The sequence below is a fragment of the Panthera uncia genome (genome assembly GCF_023721935.1).
Source record: "Panthera uncia isolate 11264 chromosome B2 unlocalized genomic scaffold, Puncia_PCG_1.0 HiC_scaffold_24, whole genome shotgun sequence".
Taxonomy (NCBI): domain Eukaryota; kingdom Metazoa; phylum Chordata; class Mammalia; order Carnivora; family Felidae; genus Panthera; species Panthera uncia.
The window spans coordinates 90,306,688-90,328,135 of record NW_026057580.1 but is presented as its reverse complement, the minus strand read 5'-3'; the positions used below and the strand labels follow the sequence as shown (position 1 = coordinate 90,328,135).

General features: G+C 33.9%; 1 protein-coding gene across 4 annotated transcripts in view; it reads left to right on the top strand.

Moving 5' to 3' along the window:
- The window catches only part of HBS1L (HBS1 like translational GTPase), an 86,545-nt gene that overhangs the window by 10,969 nt on the left and 54,128 nt on the right, over positions 1-21,448 (top strand). The window contains exons 3-5 of one of the 4 annotated variants that reach the window (XM_049654396.1): positions 2,673-2,801; positions 3,300-3,494; positions 4,725-9,237. In XM_049654396.1, the coding sequence (XP_049510353.1) occupies positions 2,673-2,801; positions 3,300-3,494; positions 4,725-6,196 (1,796 nt within the window). In that variant the 3' untranslated portion in view covers positions 6,197-9,237. Of the gene's footprint in view, positions 1-2,672; positions 2,802-3,299; positions 3,495-4,724; positions 9,238-15,145; positions 18,015-21,448 lie in introns of those variants that run through there. The other 3 variants (XM_049654395.1, XM_049654398.1, XM_049654399.1) reach the window with 3 other exon arrangements.

The window sequence follows — 21,448 nt, the reverse complement described above, 5'->3', positions numbered from 1 at the left end:
AAATAGGGGTATATATGCAACATAATATGTGTATTATTAAATAAAAAGATTTTTTTTAATGTTTATTTTTGAGAGAGAGAGAGAAAGAGAGACAGAGCATAAGTAGGGGAGGGTTAGAGAGAGAGGGAGACACAGAATCTGAAACAGGCTCCAGGTTCTGAGCTGTCAGCACAGAGCCTGACATGGGGCTCGAATCCAGGAACCATGAGATCATGACCCGAGGCAAAGTCAGACACAACGAACTGAGCCACCCAGGCACCCCCATAATATGTGTATATATTTTTTTAATGTGTGTTTATTTTTGGCAGAGAGAGAGACAGACAGAGCATGAGTGGGGGAGGGGTATAGAGAGAGGGAGACACAGAATCTGAAGCAGGCTCCAGGCTTTGAGCTATTAGCTCAGAGCCTGACGTGGGGCTCGAACTCACGGAGTGTGAGGTTATGACCTGAGCGGAAGTCAGACGCTTAACCAACTGAGCCACCCAGGTGCCCCTAATATGTGTATTTTTTGAAAACCTTAGGGTCTTCAGAATTGTATACAAAAAATAACAGAACTGGGAAAAAATAGGATCGTGACAGATCACTCAGCCTGTAAAGTACTGCAAAAACAGTAATGAAAATGCTTGCACATTTGAAAAGCTACCTTAACTTCCTAATAAAGAAATATTCCAGTAACTATAAAACTTTAAATTTTTAAAAAAGGTAAAAGCTGAACAGAAATGTGAGAAAGAATTAAACTAACAAGTCATGTTGCAAAGGCAAAATGCTCACAGATCTTGGAGAGTCAAGAAGCAGTAGGCATGCACAAAATAAGTCACAGGTCCTCCAAACTGAGCCTAGAGGAAGAATGTGGCGCTCTCTGGCTTTATGGTACGGTCACAGTTACGGTGTAAGCTGTGGTAGACGTTACTTTGTACCTGCTGCTTTTAGGTGATGATGCAAAACATCGAAGTGGGGGCAAAATCTCATAACCAAAGCGACTTGAATGTTTTACCCTCATCGTTCTCCTGTTTACCATTTGGTGTGAGTAGGTTGTGTTAAGGAAACACGCAGTATGGCAGAATAGCCGCACTCTCTCTCTTACTTGTTCTCTTTGTCCCAGGTGTCTTCCACCTGCTCCTCAGTTTTTCTGTTCTTACCTCATTTTGTATAATCGCGCCAGTCTTCAGTGACTGTGCCTCTGTAGCACTCATCTGTACTACTCATTTGGCTTTTAAAATGCATCATTACGTTTTTTTCTTTGCTTTTACTACTAATCTCGAAGGCCATCGTTTATATAGTCTATGAATAGATAGCACTTATGCCACAGCTCTCTGAGTAGGGGTATTACACATAAGCCATAGCATTATCTAGTGTTTGTATGTGCATTATTTATATGTGTTGGTTATAGACTTTATGGTTAGTTTCTCTTTCTTTCATAGGTCATGCCTTCCTGAAAACGTGCACAAAGGTTCAATGTGGGAACACTAAGCAGTAGACTTAAGTGTTATGTGCTCTTCCAGAAAGCTAAATACTATAAAATCCCTAGGAACACTTTGCGTGTAGAATACTGTATTTCTACCCTCTGTCTTTGTAACTTTCTATCTTTCTTAACTTATTCTCTAATTATATTTCTTCACAATTGAACACAAGCTGCAGGAATTGAGGTCAGTGGGCATCCAGCTGAGGTGGAAGAGTCAGCCCTGGGGGCGTTCATGATGATTTTTCTTCTTTGCTCACTTATGTTTGGTTGATGATACGCAGACATATATTGACACTTTCATACTTTGGCTTTCCTCCTTTTAATGAAATATACAATACCAGTTACACATTGAGGGATGACACTGAGAGCTATAGAATGGCACAGGCTGATGTCTGAAAGTCAGAGTTAGGTATGTGATGCTATTATGCAGTGTAGACAATGCGTGATTGAAAGGAGGTTTTCAAAAATTAAGGTCTATGATTTTGATCAACTGTTGGGTTCAGACAAAATTAGCGATTCTCAGAAAGTGAAAATTAAGTTTTTAGTATTTTCTTTTTTTTAATTTTTATTTAAAAATTTTTTTAATGTTTGTTTATTTTTGAGAGAGAGAGAGAGAGAGAGAGAGAGAGAGAGAGAGAGACAGAGCATGAGTGGGGAGGGGCAGAGAGAGAGGGAGACACAGAATCCAAACCAGGCTCCAGGTTCTGAGCCATCAGCACAGAGCCTGACATGGGGCTTGAACCCACGAGCTGTGAGATCATGACCTGGCTGAAGTTGGATGCTTAACTGACTGAGCCACCCAGGCACCCCTTTAGTATTTTCTTAATTGTACAAATAAGCAAGTTTGGTATGTGGTTTGAAATATTTGTTCCAAAGAAGAGAATATGGCAGGGAAGATGGGGTGGTAGGCAGGGATGAGGTGTTAGGAAAGGTAGTGTTTGAAAACCGTGGCGAGTCAGCTTGGTGAAGGTTTTGGAGATAAAAAGGAGGATGATTGTAGAGGCCAGTGAGTAGTTAGTAAGGACGTCTGAGCAGGATTTGGAGTATGGTGTGTTTTGTCCCTGTTTTGTTTTTAGCTGTTACTACAGAATGTGGGTAAATGGCTGTAGGTGGTTGGTCAGCATCTTTTGTTTTTATTTTCACTTTAAAAAAAAAAGACTTACTGGAAAGTGGCTGTGCTACAGCATTCTTCCATCATTTTCTGTTCTAGCTGCTCAGTTTATTTACTCACGACGTGACAAACCTTCACTTGTTGAGCCTGTAGAAGAATATGATTACGAAGATCTGAAAGAGTCCTCCAATTCTTTTTTGAACCATCAGCTAAGTGGAATTGACCAAGGTATAGTAAAAAGTAGTTTATCCGTGCTTCGTGTTTGAAAATGATTGGTAATCAGTATACCAGAATTTTTCAGTTTTCTTGTGATTGTTCATGATAGTGATGGTGGGAAGGAATGGTACAAATATATCTTGTCTCGTCAAGGGAAATTTACATTTTATTAAGTATATTTTATGAGGAATGTATGGTTAACTGTATGGCTGAAACATTGGTTGTGTGGCTATTTAACTGGAATTTTTGACTGAGATCTTTGTTTTATCTCTTCAGGAGAGAAACTTCAGTGATTTGTTTTCTTGTAGCAATATTTATTATTTCGTAAGCTCTAATAGGGAAAGAGATATATTGTGGATAAAAATATAATCATTATAAATAATTTTTGCCAAGGAAAGAGGAGAGTTGTACATCCTAATATAGTTTCAAATCCCTTTTTTTAGTTTTCAAGATTGAGTGTTCTTCCATGGCACCATTTACGTACAGCCTTTTAATTATTTTCTGTTCTAGCTCGTCTTTATTCATGCCTTGATCACATGAGAGAGGCACTTGGAGATGCCGTGCCAGATGACATATTGGTCGAAGCAGTTCTGAAGAACAATTTTGATGTGCAGAAGGCCTTGTCACTGGTTCTGGAGCAAGATAAAATGCAGAATTTGAAGGTCAAGAGTGAGGGAGCAGCATCCACAGGGAAGACTGCAAAAGGTATGCTTTTCCTTGTTCTCCTTTAGTGGTTTTACAGCTAATGTTTTAAAAGAGGCACTGATTTGCTCAGGCTGTTAAGAAATATGGGCGGAACATTTTGCATGTTACAGTAATCCTGATTTTCATCAATTGATTTTCCACTTTGTGAATTTTTAAGCTGAGCGCTTTGTTTTCTTCCCTCTGTTACAGCTTGTTTTTTCATAATTAATTTCCCTTTGTTTTGTAACTAGCAGGATATAGGGGAAATAAAATCAGACAAAAACAAGACACTTGTTGCTTCTTGTCAGTAGCTTAGAGAGCTTTTTAATTATTGTTGTTTTTCTAACTCTAATGGGTCAGGAGGTGGAAATGAATAGCCAGACGATTAATTACAGAAATCCCTTTATTTTTATAGTATTTATAAATATGTTAGTTTTATTGAAATACCATAAGTATCATACTACTGTTTCATTTCAAAGCCAGATCTTTAATTTTAAATTTATAGAATTTGGGGTTAAGGTTGGAAATTGAATTGGCATAAGAAGGGAACTGAGGTACCTCTGTAATAATTGGTATGGTATCTGTCAGTACGACCATGGTGATTTATTAACTGGGCTGGTATTTCCTGTAACCTGAGGACTAGATTTTTTACCACATCAAAGTCGTATGCAATCTGTTACTATGAAACAAGGATGGGTTTTATTATTTATTTAAATTAAAAAAAAATTTTGATGTGGAGGCACTTGTAACTGACCCTATGAAAATGAGTCTTTAATATTTCATCTTTATTAATAGTTTATCCCAGAGATGACAGGATGTTATTTGTTTGCTTGTTTTTAACACATTAAAAATATAGGAGAAGATAAACCTAGTTCTTTTCATTGGTCTTTTAATTGTTTTGAATTTGAGATAACCATGACGATAATTTAAGTACATTAAAACCTCACATTATAAAATTTGTGAAAAGTAGAATATTGACTAACTTGATATTTACATTTGTATATATTAGTGAACAAAGTATGAAGGTCACTGTAGATGGTTAAAGGAAGGTAAAATTCCTTTATTATTGTTTTTTTTAGAGTGTTCACTTATTAAATAATGATCAAATATTTGATCGCTTTATTCATGCTGTAATCATAAGAAACATTTAGTAATTAAATGCCTCATTTCATGTTTCCTTTTGGTTGCTGTGACTGTCTTCTGCATATGTCAACCTATTCATCTGAAAATTAATGGCTTTTGTAAGGTAAGGAGTCTTATTATCTTCCTCTCAAGTTTCAGCTGATAATGTTCAAAGCTCTTGTCCTCAATCCGCAAACCATTTGGATTGTAGTAGCAAACCCTCTGATTTTTCTGGCCCACTAGCAAAATATGGATTATATCATAATTCCTCAGTTGTACCAAGTCACTCTTTACTCCATAAAAAAAAGAAACCTGACAGACCTAAAAGTGAAAAGAAACTAGAATCATGTAAGTTAACTAAAGAGCTTTCGCTAGCTGACCTCATTGATGATGCGCCAAGAGATTCTTGTAAAAGTCAGCCGTCAGTCAGATTATCATCCACGGATGGTCTGGAAAGTCTGTTTTCAAAGAATCTAGGTGCTGATCTGTTTAGACCTCATGAATCGGAATGTGTTTCCAAAGATGATTCTGCATTCAAAGAAATACCAGATTTAAAATCCTTAATGATAAAGAGCACAACGCCTAATAACTCTTTATGTATTCAGAATAATTCACTTCCTGCTATCCATAACATTCCAGTACAGAACAACTTAGGAAATTTAAATAGTCCTTTGCTCTTAACTAGCTCATTGGAAAATATAGCTCATGATAATTTAAATACTAGTAAAATGACTGAAGTTGGAAGTGTTTCTTCAGTTGAACAGAGTGCCAAGAATTACATTTTAAAAGATGACAGTCTGCAGTTTGCCGGATGTGAAAGTCCATCCCTAGCTGAACTGTTTCAGGAACACAAAGAAAATAATCCAAGCCAGTGCTTTACTTTATCTGATCTTTGTAACCAGTCATCTGCCAGTTTCACAGATCTCAGTTTGGGATCTTTTCCCTTGTCAAGGCTAGCAAATCGGTATCCATCTTCGACCGGGATATCAGAGTTAACAGGATCTCTGTCATCTTTGGCATTTTGTAAAGCTTCTCCTACAAGAGACCTTGAGAATTTGTCACTTTCTGATTTGATTGCAGAAACAATTGATGTAGACAACTCTCAGTTTAAGAAGGATTCCTTTAAGCTCAGTGTATCTGAAATGAGTTCACCTGGAATAGATTCAAATATTGATCTTAGTGTCCTTATAAAAACCCCTGATTTTGTTCCAAAACATGTAGTAGACCAATCAGTTGCTCCAACATCAGGAACTAAAGTTTTAAATTCGAAGTTAGGGAAAAATTTCAATTCTGCTAAGGATAATAAGAGAACCAATAAAGGCTCTTTGACTAGGAACCCACCTTTTTCTCTCTCTTGGACCAAGGCTCTTGCTGCTAGACCTTCAGCTTTTGCTTCTACACTGTGTCTTCGTTACCCATTGAAAAGCTGCAAGCGACGCACCCTTGACCTCTATAAGACTTTTCTTTATAGTAGACAAGTTCAAGACATAAAGGACAAAGAAATAAGTCCTCTTATAGCAATAACACCATTTGACTTCAAATCAGCATCTCCTGATGACATTGTAAAAGCTAATCAGAAGAAAGCTTTCACTAGAGAATAGTAACAGGAGAACTTGATAACTGTTGTAGAGTTTTTGTTTTAATTTAAAATCTTTATAGGATTACTGTATATTATGGGATGAGAGTTGTGGTTTTATATTAAAATTGTCTTAAGTCAGTTGATAACTTTAGTTGATAATGTATTTTTGCACTGAAAAAAACTTTTTTTTACTATATTTTCTTTTAGTGATAACTGGCTTTATTTAAGTTGATAGCCTAAAGTGGGTGTATATGTTTACAAAATGCATATGGAAACTTGATATTGTGAAATCAAACCTCAGATATTTTTGTTTGAAGCACTCAACTTTATAAGTTTTTATAATGAGACCTTTTCTTTTGTAAAACATTTTTGTGCTTCATTCTTAAATGATAATGCCACTTGGGATTATTCTAGTTTAGAGATAAAGATTTTTCTTCTGATATGTGGCATAGCATAGGTGAGACATAATTATATTTTAAAATATTAGTGATATCATTCCCATTCATTATTTTTCTGCAGGTGGATAAAATTTTTCTATTAGAAAATTTTAAAATCCCTGACTTTTAAGAATACTGTGGAGGTTGTTGAAATACATTTTTGATGATAATAAAATGAAAATCCTTTAAGGGACCATGTACATATTGAAGTTGGATTAGTACATAAATTATTTTTATACATTTTCGAAACCATTTGTCCTAAATGCACACTTTGAAATAAATATGTAGAAAGTGTTTTCAAGTATGGTTGCATGCTGTTTGAATAGATAATTTTATCAGATCTCTTTAGCTTTTTCTTATGTAAGTAATAAAATGTGTTTTCCTCTGATACTGACAGTGTATGTGCTACCATGACCAAGTTTCAGCAGTGTCAGACCAAATCAGAGCTCTTCTAGGCAGTAGAACAAGTATGTAATTCATCCCTGAAAGCAGTGGTCCTCAACTAGCGATCAGAATCGCTAGGGGAATTTTTTTCAGAACAGATGCCGTGGCTTCAATCCAGACATGGTCAGTTAGTCTCAGAGGGATGACATTTTGGGACTGTGTATTTTTAAACAAGTCCCCAGGTGATTTTGATGTGTTACTTTTACTTGAGAACTATTGCCTTAGGGGAAGAAATCAATAGAATGGAAAGAATTACTAATGCTAAGGATAGCACCTGACCAATGTGAATTTATATTTTATAGTTTCTCGTAATCAGAAATACCAAGGAAAATTGCTAATTAGGAATTATAGTCTTGCATAAGAGGATGCTGATACTGTATCATTAGTATTTCTTGCAGAAAAAAGTAGGATCTAAAATGTTATTTCTTAATGAAAATAAAATAGCTGGCCTTTTCCTAGTAAAGACCTACTTTCTCTGGCAGCTACTTCAGAGTGCTTTTTATAATTTTTCTTTTTTGTATTTCTTGTTTCAGTTTATTTTCAGAATGACATTCCAATATTTTTAGCTGTGTATGATGTTTTTATATCCACTGTTTTGGTGGGAAATCTTAAGCTAGAATTATGTTTTCCTTATTCTTGACCAAACACTTTTTTTTGTGATGCCTTCAGGTTTTGTTTTTAATTGTGTATTTCAGTGTATATCATACTGATACTTACGAGATGATATAAATTAGGTTATATTTTATGGTCAGTTTTCAAGTTTAAATTACCCCAACTGCTGATTTTGTTTTCCTAGTCTTATACCTTGATGAAACATTTTAGTACTTTTGCAAAATTAGTGTATGACTCATCAACTAGATTTATATATGGGCCCTCTCCAACTTAGAAGTGAATTGTATTCTATGAGTTTGGAACTGACAAAATTCCTGATAGATTAAGTGTTAATGCAAGTGTACCCACTTTGCACGTGAATCCACAAATATTTATGTAACTCATATTAAAGTTGAACAGTGGTACTATTATTTTACCATCTTTTATAACAGATTTTCAAGTGGAAATGTAATACTTTTAAGCCATTAAAAGTAGATTTTGTAGTGAACTAGATTTCCCTTTGTTGGCTCATTAGGATTGTAATTACCATTTATAAAGTTATTTCTTTAGGGAAAATCCTATATTGCAGGATGATAGGAAAGGCAACAATTTTTAAATAGGTCTCCCTGCCATTGTCATGGCTCCTGGTCCATCAGGCAAGTACATGACATGTACTTGGCTTTGTTGAGTAAGGAATTGTCAGTCTCTGAGATTCAGAGAGTGGAGCCGAGAAGACCCTTTGCCCTTTCCACCCTTGGCCTTTGGCCCTTGATAAAGCGACCAGTGCCTGTTTATGGATACACCTCAGTGACGATGATTTGCTCGCACTAAATGCGTACTCTGCACCAACTGCCCATTTTTGACTGCTGTTTGGTAGCTCAGGTATGCTAAGTGTTTTGATTTATTTTCCAATTCTAATACCAGTTTTGTAGTGCAAAGTCATTTTTATTTGCATTATGATCAAGTGCATTAAAATTTTACTTTAGGAATAGATATAATGTTGTAATTATGTTCTAAATGATACAAAATACAAAAGATATTTAAAATTACTAGTTTTGGTCACGTTTTTTGTCCTTAAATGATCTAATGTTCATGGATGTTTTGTCCTTTTGCATTCTCAAGTCTTTGGTTGGCTCTTTTGGTTATGATTCTTCTTTCCATTAATTGGCAAGAACTAGGGTTTCACTTCCTTACAGAACACTTTGCTTAACTTTTCTTTTTTGTTTTACCTTTTTCCTATTTCCAGTTTAATAATTGGCATTCCAACCTCCTTCCCTCCTTTGGCTTTTAATTCTTCTTTCTTGAACTTTCCTTTCATCCTATTGTCTTCTCATATAAGTAGTAATAAATAGCCCAAGTGTGTTATATTTTGTTTTTAGTGTTCGGTGGGAGGTCATACAACTGATTTTCACATCAGAGATAAAACCAGTATAGTCATTTTCTTTGTATGTAAAGGGAAGCACTGTTAAGATAAACACAGTTGAGAGAAAATAATGGGTTCGTATGTGATTATTTACCTTTTAAATTGATCCTGAATTTATATGTGGACCACTACAAATAAACAAGTGCACAGTTATACATGGAGGAAGAACTGTGTATCAACAAGTTTTTTTGTCTTGTATTCCTACAAGTATGTATTTGCTTATAGAGTCAGATTTGTAGCCTAAAAATTGTTTTCTATTACTTGTGCGAACAAAGAGAATGTTGACCAAACAGGGAAGGATTGATAGTAATTTCTTTACTAGTTTTCTTTTAAAATTATATAAGACTCAGTATATGCAATTATACATTGTATTTTTAATTTTTAAGGTGTAAAAGATGTCATTTTGAGTGTATATATACATTTTTGTAAAAGTGACGTTGAAATAAATTACAATTCTGAGGTTCTCCAAAATCAAGTAAGAAAACAACACAGTTTATCTATAGGGATTTTTAGATAAGCTTGAGCCTTCAGAATGGAATTTTAATAATTTATGCTGAAGGTACTACTTTTATGTTCCTGTAAACAAATTAAGAAAAAAAAAAAAGAACTACCTGTTTGTAAAGAATTTCCTCTAAGATATTTGCCATTTCAAATTCTTGCTTTCCAAAAGGTAAAATTTCGTATGTATTTACTTTTGAGGACTTAACATAGAAATCCTATTAAAGTACAGGTTATAACGAATATGGGTATTGTAATTGCAAGGATGGAAGTAGAAGGGGAAAGAATTGACAGAGTGCCCATTTCTGATGTTGACGTGCCTGGTTTATATTATATGACCGAAAGGGAAACATCACATCATTTTAGTTGCAAGAGATATCACAAGGTGAACAAAGCAATGATTGTTAACCTCAGATGGGAGGGGGGGTTGTGGGTACTTAAACACATAATTATATTGATTGTAGTGTGGCAGTTACATGTCTTTACACTCTCCAGAGCTGACATCTTTGCCCTCCTGATCTAAGCTGCTGCCTCCTCTGTTTCCTATTTTTCTTAGTAGTGTCTCTGTCTTCCAGTTGCTTAACCCAGAAACCTAGCTAACATCGTCCTTGATTTCTCTCCCTCATTTACTTACAATTGATTACCGGTCCTATTTTTTCTGCTTTACAAATAAGTAAAAACATCTGTGTATGTACAGTTGATTGTCGTTGTTTGTGGTAGTTACATTGGATAAAATCACAAATTAGTGAACGCTGAGTGCAGTATGCCAACACTGACTTCTCAAATGCTGAAGCATTGCTCTTACAGGAAATACAGGGTTAGGTTCCTTTCATCTTCTGGTCACATTTTTGTCAGTATGTAACCTTACTTTATGTATCTATTAAAAGACATTTGTTTAAAATGTATTATTTACATATCATTAATTCATTAACATTGAACTCACAGCCAGTAGCTCTATAACTCAGGCCTGTACAAAGCTTATCGAACACATGGCTTTTATTTATAAGGCACGTCACAGCTGCCGTGTACTTAGGAACGCTAGGCAGTGCTTTAGCACTACTCATGGGGACCATTTTAAACAGCAAAGTAGCCAACTAAAATCACAGTGTGAAAAATGTGACACGAAATAGATCATAAAAAGGATACTTGTTTATGGTGTAAGAGCCAAAACAAGAAGGCAGGGTATCACCTTTTGACCCAGCAGGGAATGTGCATGTTGGGTGACTCAGATTTTTTGCTTCTCTGCATTTGTCTGGGAGTGATTGCAAAAGTGCCATAAGTAGTGATTTGGGGGTTACCAATAAACTTTAGTGAATAGGTGAATTTCTAAATATGGAAACCGTCAATAATGAGGAGGCATTGTACATTTTTTGACCCCACTGTTCTCCATCGTTACTGCCAGTTTACCTCTTAAAAGGCCATTAGTTTTGAGCAAAATTACTGAAAAATGAACTGGTTTCTTTACTTCTCATTTTATTTTGCCCCAAACACTTTCTACATTACAACCAGAGTAACTTTTCTAGCTCTAATATTCTGTCCTCTGTATAAACCTTTTAAATTATTTTATAAGACTTTTTCTGAATTTGTTTCTGTTTTGTGCGCCCTCTCTCCCTTCCCCCCCCCCCCCCCCCAGAACAAACCTACCTGAGTTTCCTCTGCTTCTGTATAGTGCTTTGCCCCTACCACCACCCCCATTTCTCCTGGCTGATCATCCTTCATGTTGTAGTTTATATATCACTTCACTCCCAGTCCTGGGGAGGGGAACCTTCGTAGGCACCCTAGTTCATTGCATTCCTTTTATTACCTCTCCATGTAAAATTATACCCCTCTGTACATATAGTCCCTTTCCCTTGTAGTCCTGTTGAATTGTCCCTCACAGCACTTAAATCATCTGACATTGTGTGTGCGTACAGAGTTATTTTTATTACCTGTCTCCCTACTGCTCCCCATGGCCCCCACGCAGCTTCTATGGGGGCAGGTATTTTATGTGTTCACTGATGTCTCTTCAGCTTAGAGTATGTCTGGCACATAAATGTAGACAAGGGTTTAAAGTAGAAAGTGAGTCTTGCTCCCACAGTCTTGTTCCCTACAGGAAGCTGTAAATAAATCTGTAAACAAATCGTTTCTTTTGTATTATTCTTCTAGAAACTTTACTTGCATATCACTATGTGAACCTGCATGTATATATTTAGACAAATGGGAAGATGCTGTAACACTTCTCTATCTGTACAAGTTGTCAAAGCCTTTTGCAGACTTTACTGTTTATACAGAGATCAATCTCATTCTTTTCAGAAGCTGTGTAGGATTTCTTAATGTGGTTGTACATTAAATAGCCCTTGTTGATAAACATTTTAAGTGTTTTCAGTTGCTATCACTAATGACCCCAAAATGAACACCCTACATTTTTAGAAGTTGAATTTCTAGGCCAAAAAATATATACTTTAAATTTTTGATAGATGCTGCCTAATTATCTTTAACAGAGATTGTACTAATTTCCTTTCTCACAGGTTTCTGAGTATTTCTGTGTAGATTCTCACAGATATGGTTATTACTCTTTCTGGTATTACACCAACCTGATAATTAGAAAATATTTTTTTTCATTTATTTATATGTTTTTAATAGAGTGAGGCTAACTGCTTTATCGTATATTTAAATCTATTTGTATTTCTTTTTCTTGGAACTGTCTACTTTTAATCTTTACCCATTTTTCTGCTCGTTGTCTTTCATAATGACTTTTTGTGTGTGTATATATACAATGTATGTATTGTATATATATGTGTACATGTACTTAAAAGTAAAAAAAAATTAGTCCTTTGTTGTATGCCTGGAAAATACTGTTTTCTGATTACCAGCTTGTTATTTTTATAAGATAGAATTTTGATTTTCGTGTATTGAAATGCGTCAATCTTTTCTCTTAAAGGTTTTTGTTTGAAAGTTCCTTTCCAGCAAAAGATAATTTTTTAAAAAATCATTCATTTTTTCTAATACATTTGACAGATTTTCTTTTCTGTTCTGTTCTTTTCTTTTTCTTTTCTAATACCTTTTACTCTTTGATCTAGCTGCCATTACGGAGGAAGCTAGGAATGCAGTTTATTCACCAGCATCTTTTGTCTTTCCAGCAGTTGGATTCGTCACAGTACCTTTTGTTTAATTACATGTCCCTTTTCTCTTTTAACCTGATTTGAACCTGCCGTCTTTGACATACACTAAATTCTTTCCTATCTCTCTATATTTTGGGACTCTGTACTCTTCCATTTCTTTGTCTTGTTTTATGCCAGTACCAGATCGTTAGTTACCGTGGTAATTCTTACACAATTTTGATTTGGTTTTAATGTTTGTAGGCTATCTTGTTTCTTCTTTCCTTTTTCGTAGTTTTCCTGAGTTATCTCTCTTGGTTTTTTTTTTTTCCACATGAGATTTAGAAACAAGCTGGTCAAATTATCTGGGGGAAAAAAATCCAGTTCTAATTTTTATTGAGATATTTAGTGTTTTCAAAAATGTTTGGAGAAAATATATTGTCTTTATCAAAGGCAAAAGGCTTTAGACATTACATTATTAAACATTAAGCATTATAATTTTAGTAGATTTTCTAGTAGACTTATAATGTGGAACAATCCTAGTTGATCATGGTAGTTTATTCTTTTAATATGATGGATTTTATTTGCTAATATTCTGTTGATGGTTATTCCATCTATTCGCAAATTTAATTTATACTTGTGTATATGTGTGTGTTCTTTCAGGTTTTAATTTCTCTTTGTGATGCTTTTTTTTTTTTTTTTAATTTTTTAAATGTTTATTTTTGAGAGAGAGCAAGCATGAGCAGGGGAGGGCAGAGAGAGGGGAAACAGGATCCAAAGTGGGTTCGGCAGAGCCTGATGTTGGGCTCAAACTCAAAAGTGAAGATCATGACTTGAGCCTAAGTCAGTCGCTTAACCAACTGAGCCACCCAGGCGTCCCTCTTTGTGATGCTTTTATAGAGAAGAGTTTTTCTTTACCCTTAAGTAATTTAAAGAGCATTGAAATTATTTGTGTCATCAAAGGATTTATCTTTTTCAATAGAGAAATGTTCTAGAGTCAGTTTGAATGTTTTATTTTTCTTAGAAAACCATCCATTTCATTCAGGTATATTTGTTTAGCATTATAGCAAACATTGTCATTATTTTTTTAGATTCTTTTATATTTAGTTAAATCTCCATTCTTCTTCTTCTTATTTTTTTTTTAGTTTTATTTAAGTAATCTCTATGCCCTACATGGGGCTGGAACTTATGACCCCAAGATCAAGAGTTGATGCTCTTCTGACTGAACCAGCCAGGTGCCCCATATCCATTTTTATTTTTTTATTAAAAAAAAATTTTTTTAATGTTTATTTTTGAGAGAGAGAGAGAGAGAGAGAGCACTAGTGGGGGAAGGGTAGAGAGGGAAACAGAGGATCTGAAACGGGCTCCACTTGGACAACGGTGAGCCCAATATAGGACTCGAACTCACGAACTATGAGATCAGGACCTGAGCCAAAGTCAGAGGCTCAACTGGTTGAGTCACCCAGGTGCCCCTCCATTTTTATTTTGTTTTCTCCCCTCCACTTTCTTCTTCCCCTCTGCCAGCTTTGTTTTCTTTTGATTTTATTACTTTTAATTTGTTTCATTCTCCAAAGATTGGCTCTTGGATTAATAATTAGTTCTACTGGTATATTTTTTCATTAGTTTGTGAGTAATCTGTTTATTATCTAATCTGTTTTCCATTTTTTTCTCTGCCTTTCTGAGTGGAACATTTAATTTAACTTAAATGCATTTTCAATTCTTTATTATAGAAGTTAATTTTAATTTATGAGATTGCAAACACAGAAAAATTAAGAAAATAATATAACAGATACTCATGGACCCACCATTTAGTTGCAGACCTCTCTCTCTGTTGTGCGAAATAAATTGTTAGATTGGAGTCCTAGCTCCACCTTTTCCTTATTTCTCCCCACTGCTTTGTAGTTGATACGCATTGTTTACATTCTGTCTTATTTACCTAAGTCTCTGTAGTTCTATTTTTCCTGTGGATACTATATTTGCTCATGGGTTCTTTTAGAATCATTGTTATTTTCTGGGTTCCTTTAGAGTTACTGTTATTTTCTGGATAATTCACAATTTTTATTTTGATTTCCTTTTTAAGCCAAGAATCTGAAAGTCTTAAAATTTCCAGGTTATTGTGGGAGTTTCGTTGTTTTTGTTAAGATTACTGATTTCACTGTACTGTTAGAGAATGTGGTCTGTGCCCTTAGAAGTTTACTGAGGTTTTTTTTGTTTTTTGTTTTTTGTTTTTTTTTTGAGGCCCAGTGTAGTTTTAGAATGGTTTCATAGACACTTGCCAAGAATATGAATTCTGTCTGAGGAATACAAAATATGATACATTTCTGTCAGTTACTTTTTAAATTGTTAGAGGGTTCAGTGGGCTGACTTAAAATCTGTTTCCTTAATTGTAGGCTGAGAGAGAGGTAAGTTAAAATATAATACCCTTCTATTTTATTTCATCTTATTACTTACAGATTTTACCTTATGCCTTTTGATATGTAAAGATACATGATCTTTCTGTGGATTTGAATTTTCCTTAATGTAAAGTTCCTTTCTGATTTGTTTTATGCTTTTTGACTTAAATTCAATTTGCTTAATGTCATGATTGCTTTCCCTAAATTGGACTTGTTCATCCTTTTACTTTCAATGTTTTGAGTCACTTTGGTTATTTGTGCCTCCTGTAGATATAATTGCGTTTGTCAGAGTCAAAGGATAGGCTAGGTATAATACCTTCTGTGATACATGGTCTGTATTTTGACTTGGTGTGTACTGTTTGGTAACTTGGAGATTTGTACTATCTTTGTAACATAGTAACATACTTTAATTTGCCAGCACTAAGAAATAGGTTGATCTCTCATTATGGAAGATGAAGAAATTAATTTATACTTCATCCCCTCCCTATTTCTCATAATTTTTGTTGATATTTTAAGTTCTTAGTTAAAATATTTACCTTTATACCTTTTATGTTGACATTTCTATTAACTGAACTATTAACTTTAAACAGTTAATTTAATGAGTCCTGGATTTAAAAGTTGAGCTCATCAAAGTTACAGTTTCTTATACTTGCCCCCTCTCTCTTTTTGTCCTGTATTTTTAGTCGTATTATTTATTGCCAAGATGTATAGCATTTTTATTTTATTCTGTACTCAAAGCTTCCTTACTTTCAAAACAACCATAGTCCATTTTAAAATAGCATTTTCATGATTAGGCTTCTATTTGTCTCATTTGACTGTGACATCTGGTTTGACCGCTCACCATCCCCTCCTTGCAAAATACACATGTGTGAAATATTTCCCAAGTTGTTGAATATTTGAAAAGGATTCTGTGGGCCTATATTTGCATGACCAGTTGACAGGTCATGGTTTTAGGTCCCTCTTGCTTTTGTGGAGGGCTTTGCAGATACTGGTGTACTGCTCTCTATTATTGTATGTTGCTAGCTAGTCTGATAATGCTGCGTTTAATGTGGCTTTTATTTCTCTAGTGTTACTCCCCGGCCCGCATTTCTCTGGAGTTCTGCTGGCTTACTTTCCAACTTTTTCTCCTGGTGTTTTTATCATTTTCTCTTTTGTCCTTAGTTCTCTTTCTCCCCTCCCCACACCCGCCCCATGTATGCATTTTGGGAGAAAAATAGGGTAGAAAGTGTATAATTTGTCTTAGAGCATTTGATCATATTAAACACCCTCTTTTCAGCTGTAAAACTAGACTGATTTGAGAGGCTTGTCAGTAAGGCAGACTGTAGCAAAGGTTTAAATGCTTAGGTATAATGATTCCACTATCCATATCAGCCTGACTTAATCATGACATAACACTGAACAGTATAGAGAGAAATTTCTTCTATTTCTCATTTAGAGAATTTTTCAGTACTTTTGGAATTTTGGACTGAGAACTTAATACCTATGTGAAAATTAGCCTTTTATTATGGCATAATTAACTAGAACTCTGATGTCTAAAATAATGCATTAAATGTCAATGTGTCTCCTTAATTTAGATAACATTTTAGTTCATTTTTTTAGCATATGCAAAATGGAAAATCAATAGCAAATACAAATAATCTTTGAACAGGTTATTGTGTACTTTTGTTATACATTCATGAGCGGACTGCTAAAAGAACATATATTTAGGCAGTAAAATCCTGGGACAATCTTGTAGTTTTCTGATGGTGTTTTCCTTGCCACTTAAACCTACCAAAGGAGAAGATACTCCCCAAACTGAGTAACACAGACTCTTTTTTTTTTAAACAAAAATTTGATCCAGAAATTGAAATACATGTAGTATTGTTTGAAAGGAAAGTTCTTGGCAGAAAAAGTCTTACTATTTATGTTTATAAATGTATAGTCAACCTAACTTGGAAGAAAGTAATTTCCCACACAATGGATATTATGGTGTGAGGTGAGGTTTAATTCTTGATTGCTTTGGAGGCTTTTTCTAACATTGGGTTTATTTTGATTCTTGAAAAATAGTTGACCTAAAAAAAAGTAAGTATTAAGAAAAATAGTTGGTCTGCAAATCTGGAAAAGGAATCTTATGTAATCTAAATTTAACATTTTTTATAGTTCTTGAAATTGATACTGCTATCACCTTACAAGTAAAGTAGCCAATAATTATTTAAATTAATCAGATCATTAAGAGAACTTATTGTTGAGGGGGACCTGGGTGGCTCAGTCGGTTAAGTGTCCAACTTTGGCTCAGGTCATGATCTCACAGCGCATGGGTTCAAGCTCCACATCAGACTCTGTGCTGACAACCCAGAACCTGGAACTTGCTTCAGATTCTGTGTCTTCCTCTCTTTCTTCCCCTTACCCACTTGTGCTCTGTGTTTCTCTCTCAAAAATAAACATTGGAAAAAAAAAAAAAAAGAACTGATTGTTTAAAAGTTTTGGAGACTTTGGAGAAATATATTTTAATAGTATACTTTACAGTTGAGCTATTTTTGATAAGGTTTGTCTTAATATTGGCTTGCTCATACTGTTTAGAAATCTATTCATTTTCCTTTCCCTTTGAATTTCATCTTGTTTTCCCTTCATTTAGAAAATAAACTCTAATTGTACATAGTGAGGATATAGTTATTTTCTGTATCTTATTATTTTCTTAATAAGTCAATTAAGCAATCTTCATATATATAGTATATCTGTATTCTATTTGAATGTCTGAAATATTATAAGTGTGCACATAATGATTTTCATATTCTTGAGTCTTAATGGTAGGTTGTTCACTAGAGAAGGTGTAGGGAATTGAAAAAAAGATAAAATTGTAAGAGTTGTAAATGCTTGCAACAAGATCATTTCTATTTCTTTATTGTGTTTTGTTTGTCTCTTAAACATCACCCAACGAAATGGAAGAGCAAATGACATGAGAGTTTTAGGAGGAGATGCCACCCTTCTTTCTTCTCAGGTAGAGCGTGTTGTGAGATTTTAACATGTCCTGGAAATAAATCCCAGTATTAATTTGAAAAGTCTATATTACAGTGAAAAATTGTTAATATGAGAACACTTCTAAACACTTCTAAACATGAACTTTTAGTAAAGTGCTTAAAATATATTTCATTTTACTTTAATCCTTTTTTGTAAGGAATTTAAAGTAGGCATATTTAATATTTTTGATGTCCCCTGTAAAATACCTTTCTCTTTGAAAAATTTTTTTCACTAATTTATCACTGAGTAATTTTATTCAAGCAATTAGAAGTATTTTATACTTGTACAGAAAACTTCAGAGTTCATTGACTTTCTGCTTTAAAATTATGTGGGCTTTTGAAAGGAAGTGGTTTATTTCACTGAAAAAACTCATCTGGTTCAGAACGTTCTCAGATGGGTCTTAAGATTCTCTTTGTATGTACACCTACACTGGAAAAACTTAAACACTAATTGCTTAATTTAAAAATAATTTGCTTTAACCTCTCAAAACAGCTTATCTTTTTCTTGCTAGAGCCAGTACCATATAAGAATTGCATGAATGCCAAATACAGAGTTTTCTTTTAGGCTTGATTACTTTTTTTTTTAACCATAGAAATTATAATCTGATTATAGCTATATACTTTCATGTTTCATTCCAAGGCAATTATAAGTTCTTTTGGTATATTTTGAGTGCTTTGTGTACATACTAAGCATTGTTAAGTAGTTCAACAAGGAATAGAGTGGAAGCAAATGACAACATTCATTTTAGTTATTTCATACTCACTTTTTATCAGAAAAACATGTGGTAGCCATTGGAGACCTAGATTGAGGTCACAGACTTTCCTGTAGAGCTTTATAGTAGCCCCTGAGGGCTACATATGATTTACTGGAAACACCATATGTAGCCAGGTGCTTTCCCTCTGAACATGTTACCTGTTTCTTTTTCTTGGCTGTATGTAGTGTTCTGTCTGGGAGCCACTACCTCTCAAGAAACGATAGGGAATAGAATATATTGAAATGTAAACTGTGTTTCAGGCTTTGTATGTATTGTATTTAGTCATTCGGAGAATCTGTGAGTTAGGTGGAAGAAGCTGAGGCTTATATTAAATAAATAAATTGACTTCTTTCACATGGGTGTTAAGAGGTAAATTGTAACTCAAATGGAGTTTTTTTGAACTCCAGTGCCCTTTTCATTGTTACATAGTACTTGCAGCAAACTTTTATATTGTAAAATTTAACCTTGTTTGGTATTTGTTGATAAATACCTTAAGGATAAAATTAAATCCCTTGCCAGGGAAACCAGTTTTATCATTAGTGAGGTATTCAAAAATTACTTTCAAGCATTTTTTTTTTTTTTTGATAGTATTAACTTGGCAAGAGACTTGGCCTTCATGTATAGAGAATTGGTATCAATTTCCAAGTCCTTGCAAATGAGCAATCCTAAGAAATGAAGTCCTTTTCTAGTTTATTTAATTTAGAACTACTTTGTGGTCTTCCATTTCTTGAGCAACAGTTCGGTTTGAAGTCTTGAAAAATTTAATTTTTTTTTTTTTTTAATAGTTGATAGCTTGGTACCATTTTAAGGCAAAAGCTTAAATAAATAATAGTGTTTATTGAGTAAAACTAGAAAATTCAAATGAACCAATGGAAGAAAAAACATGTACCTTAATCCTATTATTCAGAATTTAGAACTATAGCATTTTAATGCATTTAAGCAATAATAGTAGACAATATTAATGAACACTTATATGTCAGATATTGTACTAAACATTGTCTTTAATCTGTTATCTCCTTTAATATTCAATAATCATAAAGAGGAGGGATTATTTTTATCCTAGTTTTACAGTTGAAGGATCTGAAGCTCAAAAATGGCTAAACTTCTTGTCCTAGGCCACAAAACTAGTACATGGTGAAACCAGCATACAGAATAAGATGCCTCTAATACCATTGTCCTTCTTCTTATACATTGTGTACCTATTTCTATATATATGGAGAATATTAGTTTTTTTTTTAAATGGGACCACACATCACTTTTTAAATCTGTTGTAATTTTGTCATGTACTACGTACTTTAAAAGTTTCTTAAAAATTTGTTTAATTTTATTTGTAATTGTGGTAAAATACATATAACATGAAGTTTACCATATTTACCACTGTTTTATATGCACTCCCATATTTATTCACAATAACCAGGATATGGAACCATTATTCACAGTAACCAAGATACGGAAGCAACTGTATTAACCATTTTTTAAGTGTATAGTTCAGTAGTGTTAAGTATATTCACAGTGTTTTGCAGCCGATCTCCAGAACTTTTTCATCTTGCAAAACTGAAACTCTATACTCATAACACCTCTCCGTTTTCCCCTGCCTCTGCCCCTAACAGCTATCCATAGACCTTTATTGTATGCCAACAATTATTAACATAATACTGTTATTTAATCAGACACTTTGCAAACTTAAGTTTTTTAGTTGATTATTCCAGAAAATGCTACAGTAAATATTTTGTACATTTGTGTGTTTTTTTCAATTATTTGATAAAAGATATTGTAGAGTAGTATTGGATAGAGTAGCTGGTTAAAAAGGTATGGGCATTTTTAATGCAATTTTAAAGCAATTGGATGGATTGTGCTAATTTACTCTTACATTTAATTGTTATTCATAATAACATTTGTAACATTTTATAAAGGATAATTATATTTCAGTGATGGATTTTGTATTTGTATTGAAGTTTTCATTCATTAATAGAGTGGATAAGCATCAAAGGTGGTGACTTTTTTATGTCATTTTTGGGTGGCTTGTTGAGGTGACAGTCACCTACGTATTTCTGAAAATTGTATCTGTGTGCTGCACTGTGTGTGCTGTTACAGAGGTTGGTATTGTCTAAAATACCAGTTACTCATGAGAAAATGGTACCTAACTTAGAAGTTTCTATAAAGAAGTAAAATAACATATGTGATGCTGTTGGCAGTGTCTGGCACGTAGAAAGTGCTCAACAAGTGATAACTGAACTTAGTTCAAAGAAATAAAGTGCTCTTTTACTACCAACTAAGGAACAGGTGCAGTTAAAACATGATTATATTAAAGTGTAATGCATTAGGGTGCTTATTAAATGAGTCTTGACTTTCTGAGGCCTATTTTAGTCATTCATGATGTTTTCTTGTAAGCCCCACGTGGCTCTTCTCCCCACTTAGCCATTTTTAGATTCGATTCTTCCATATATTTATTTATTTCCACATCATATATAAAAATAGACACTCATACAGGGGTTTTTCATTAATGTTTTATTAAAAAATACTATAATTTCACATTCTTATAATCCATTGTCAACTAGAATATTTTCAACTTATTCAACTTTTGGTGATTATGTAATATTCCATGATAATGTTATACTACAATTTATTAAAAATTTACCATATTAAAGGACATACATTTT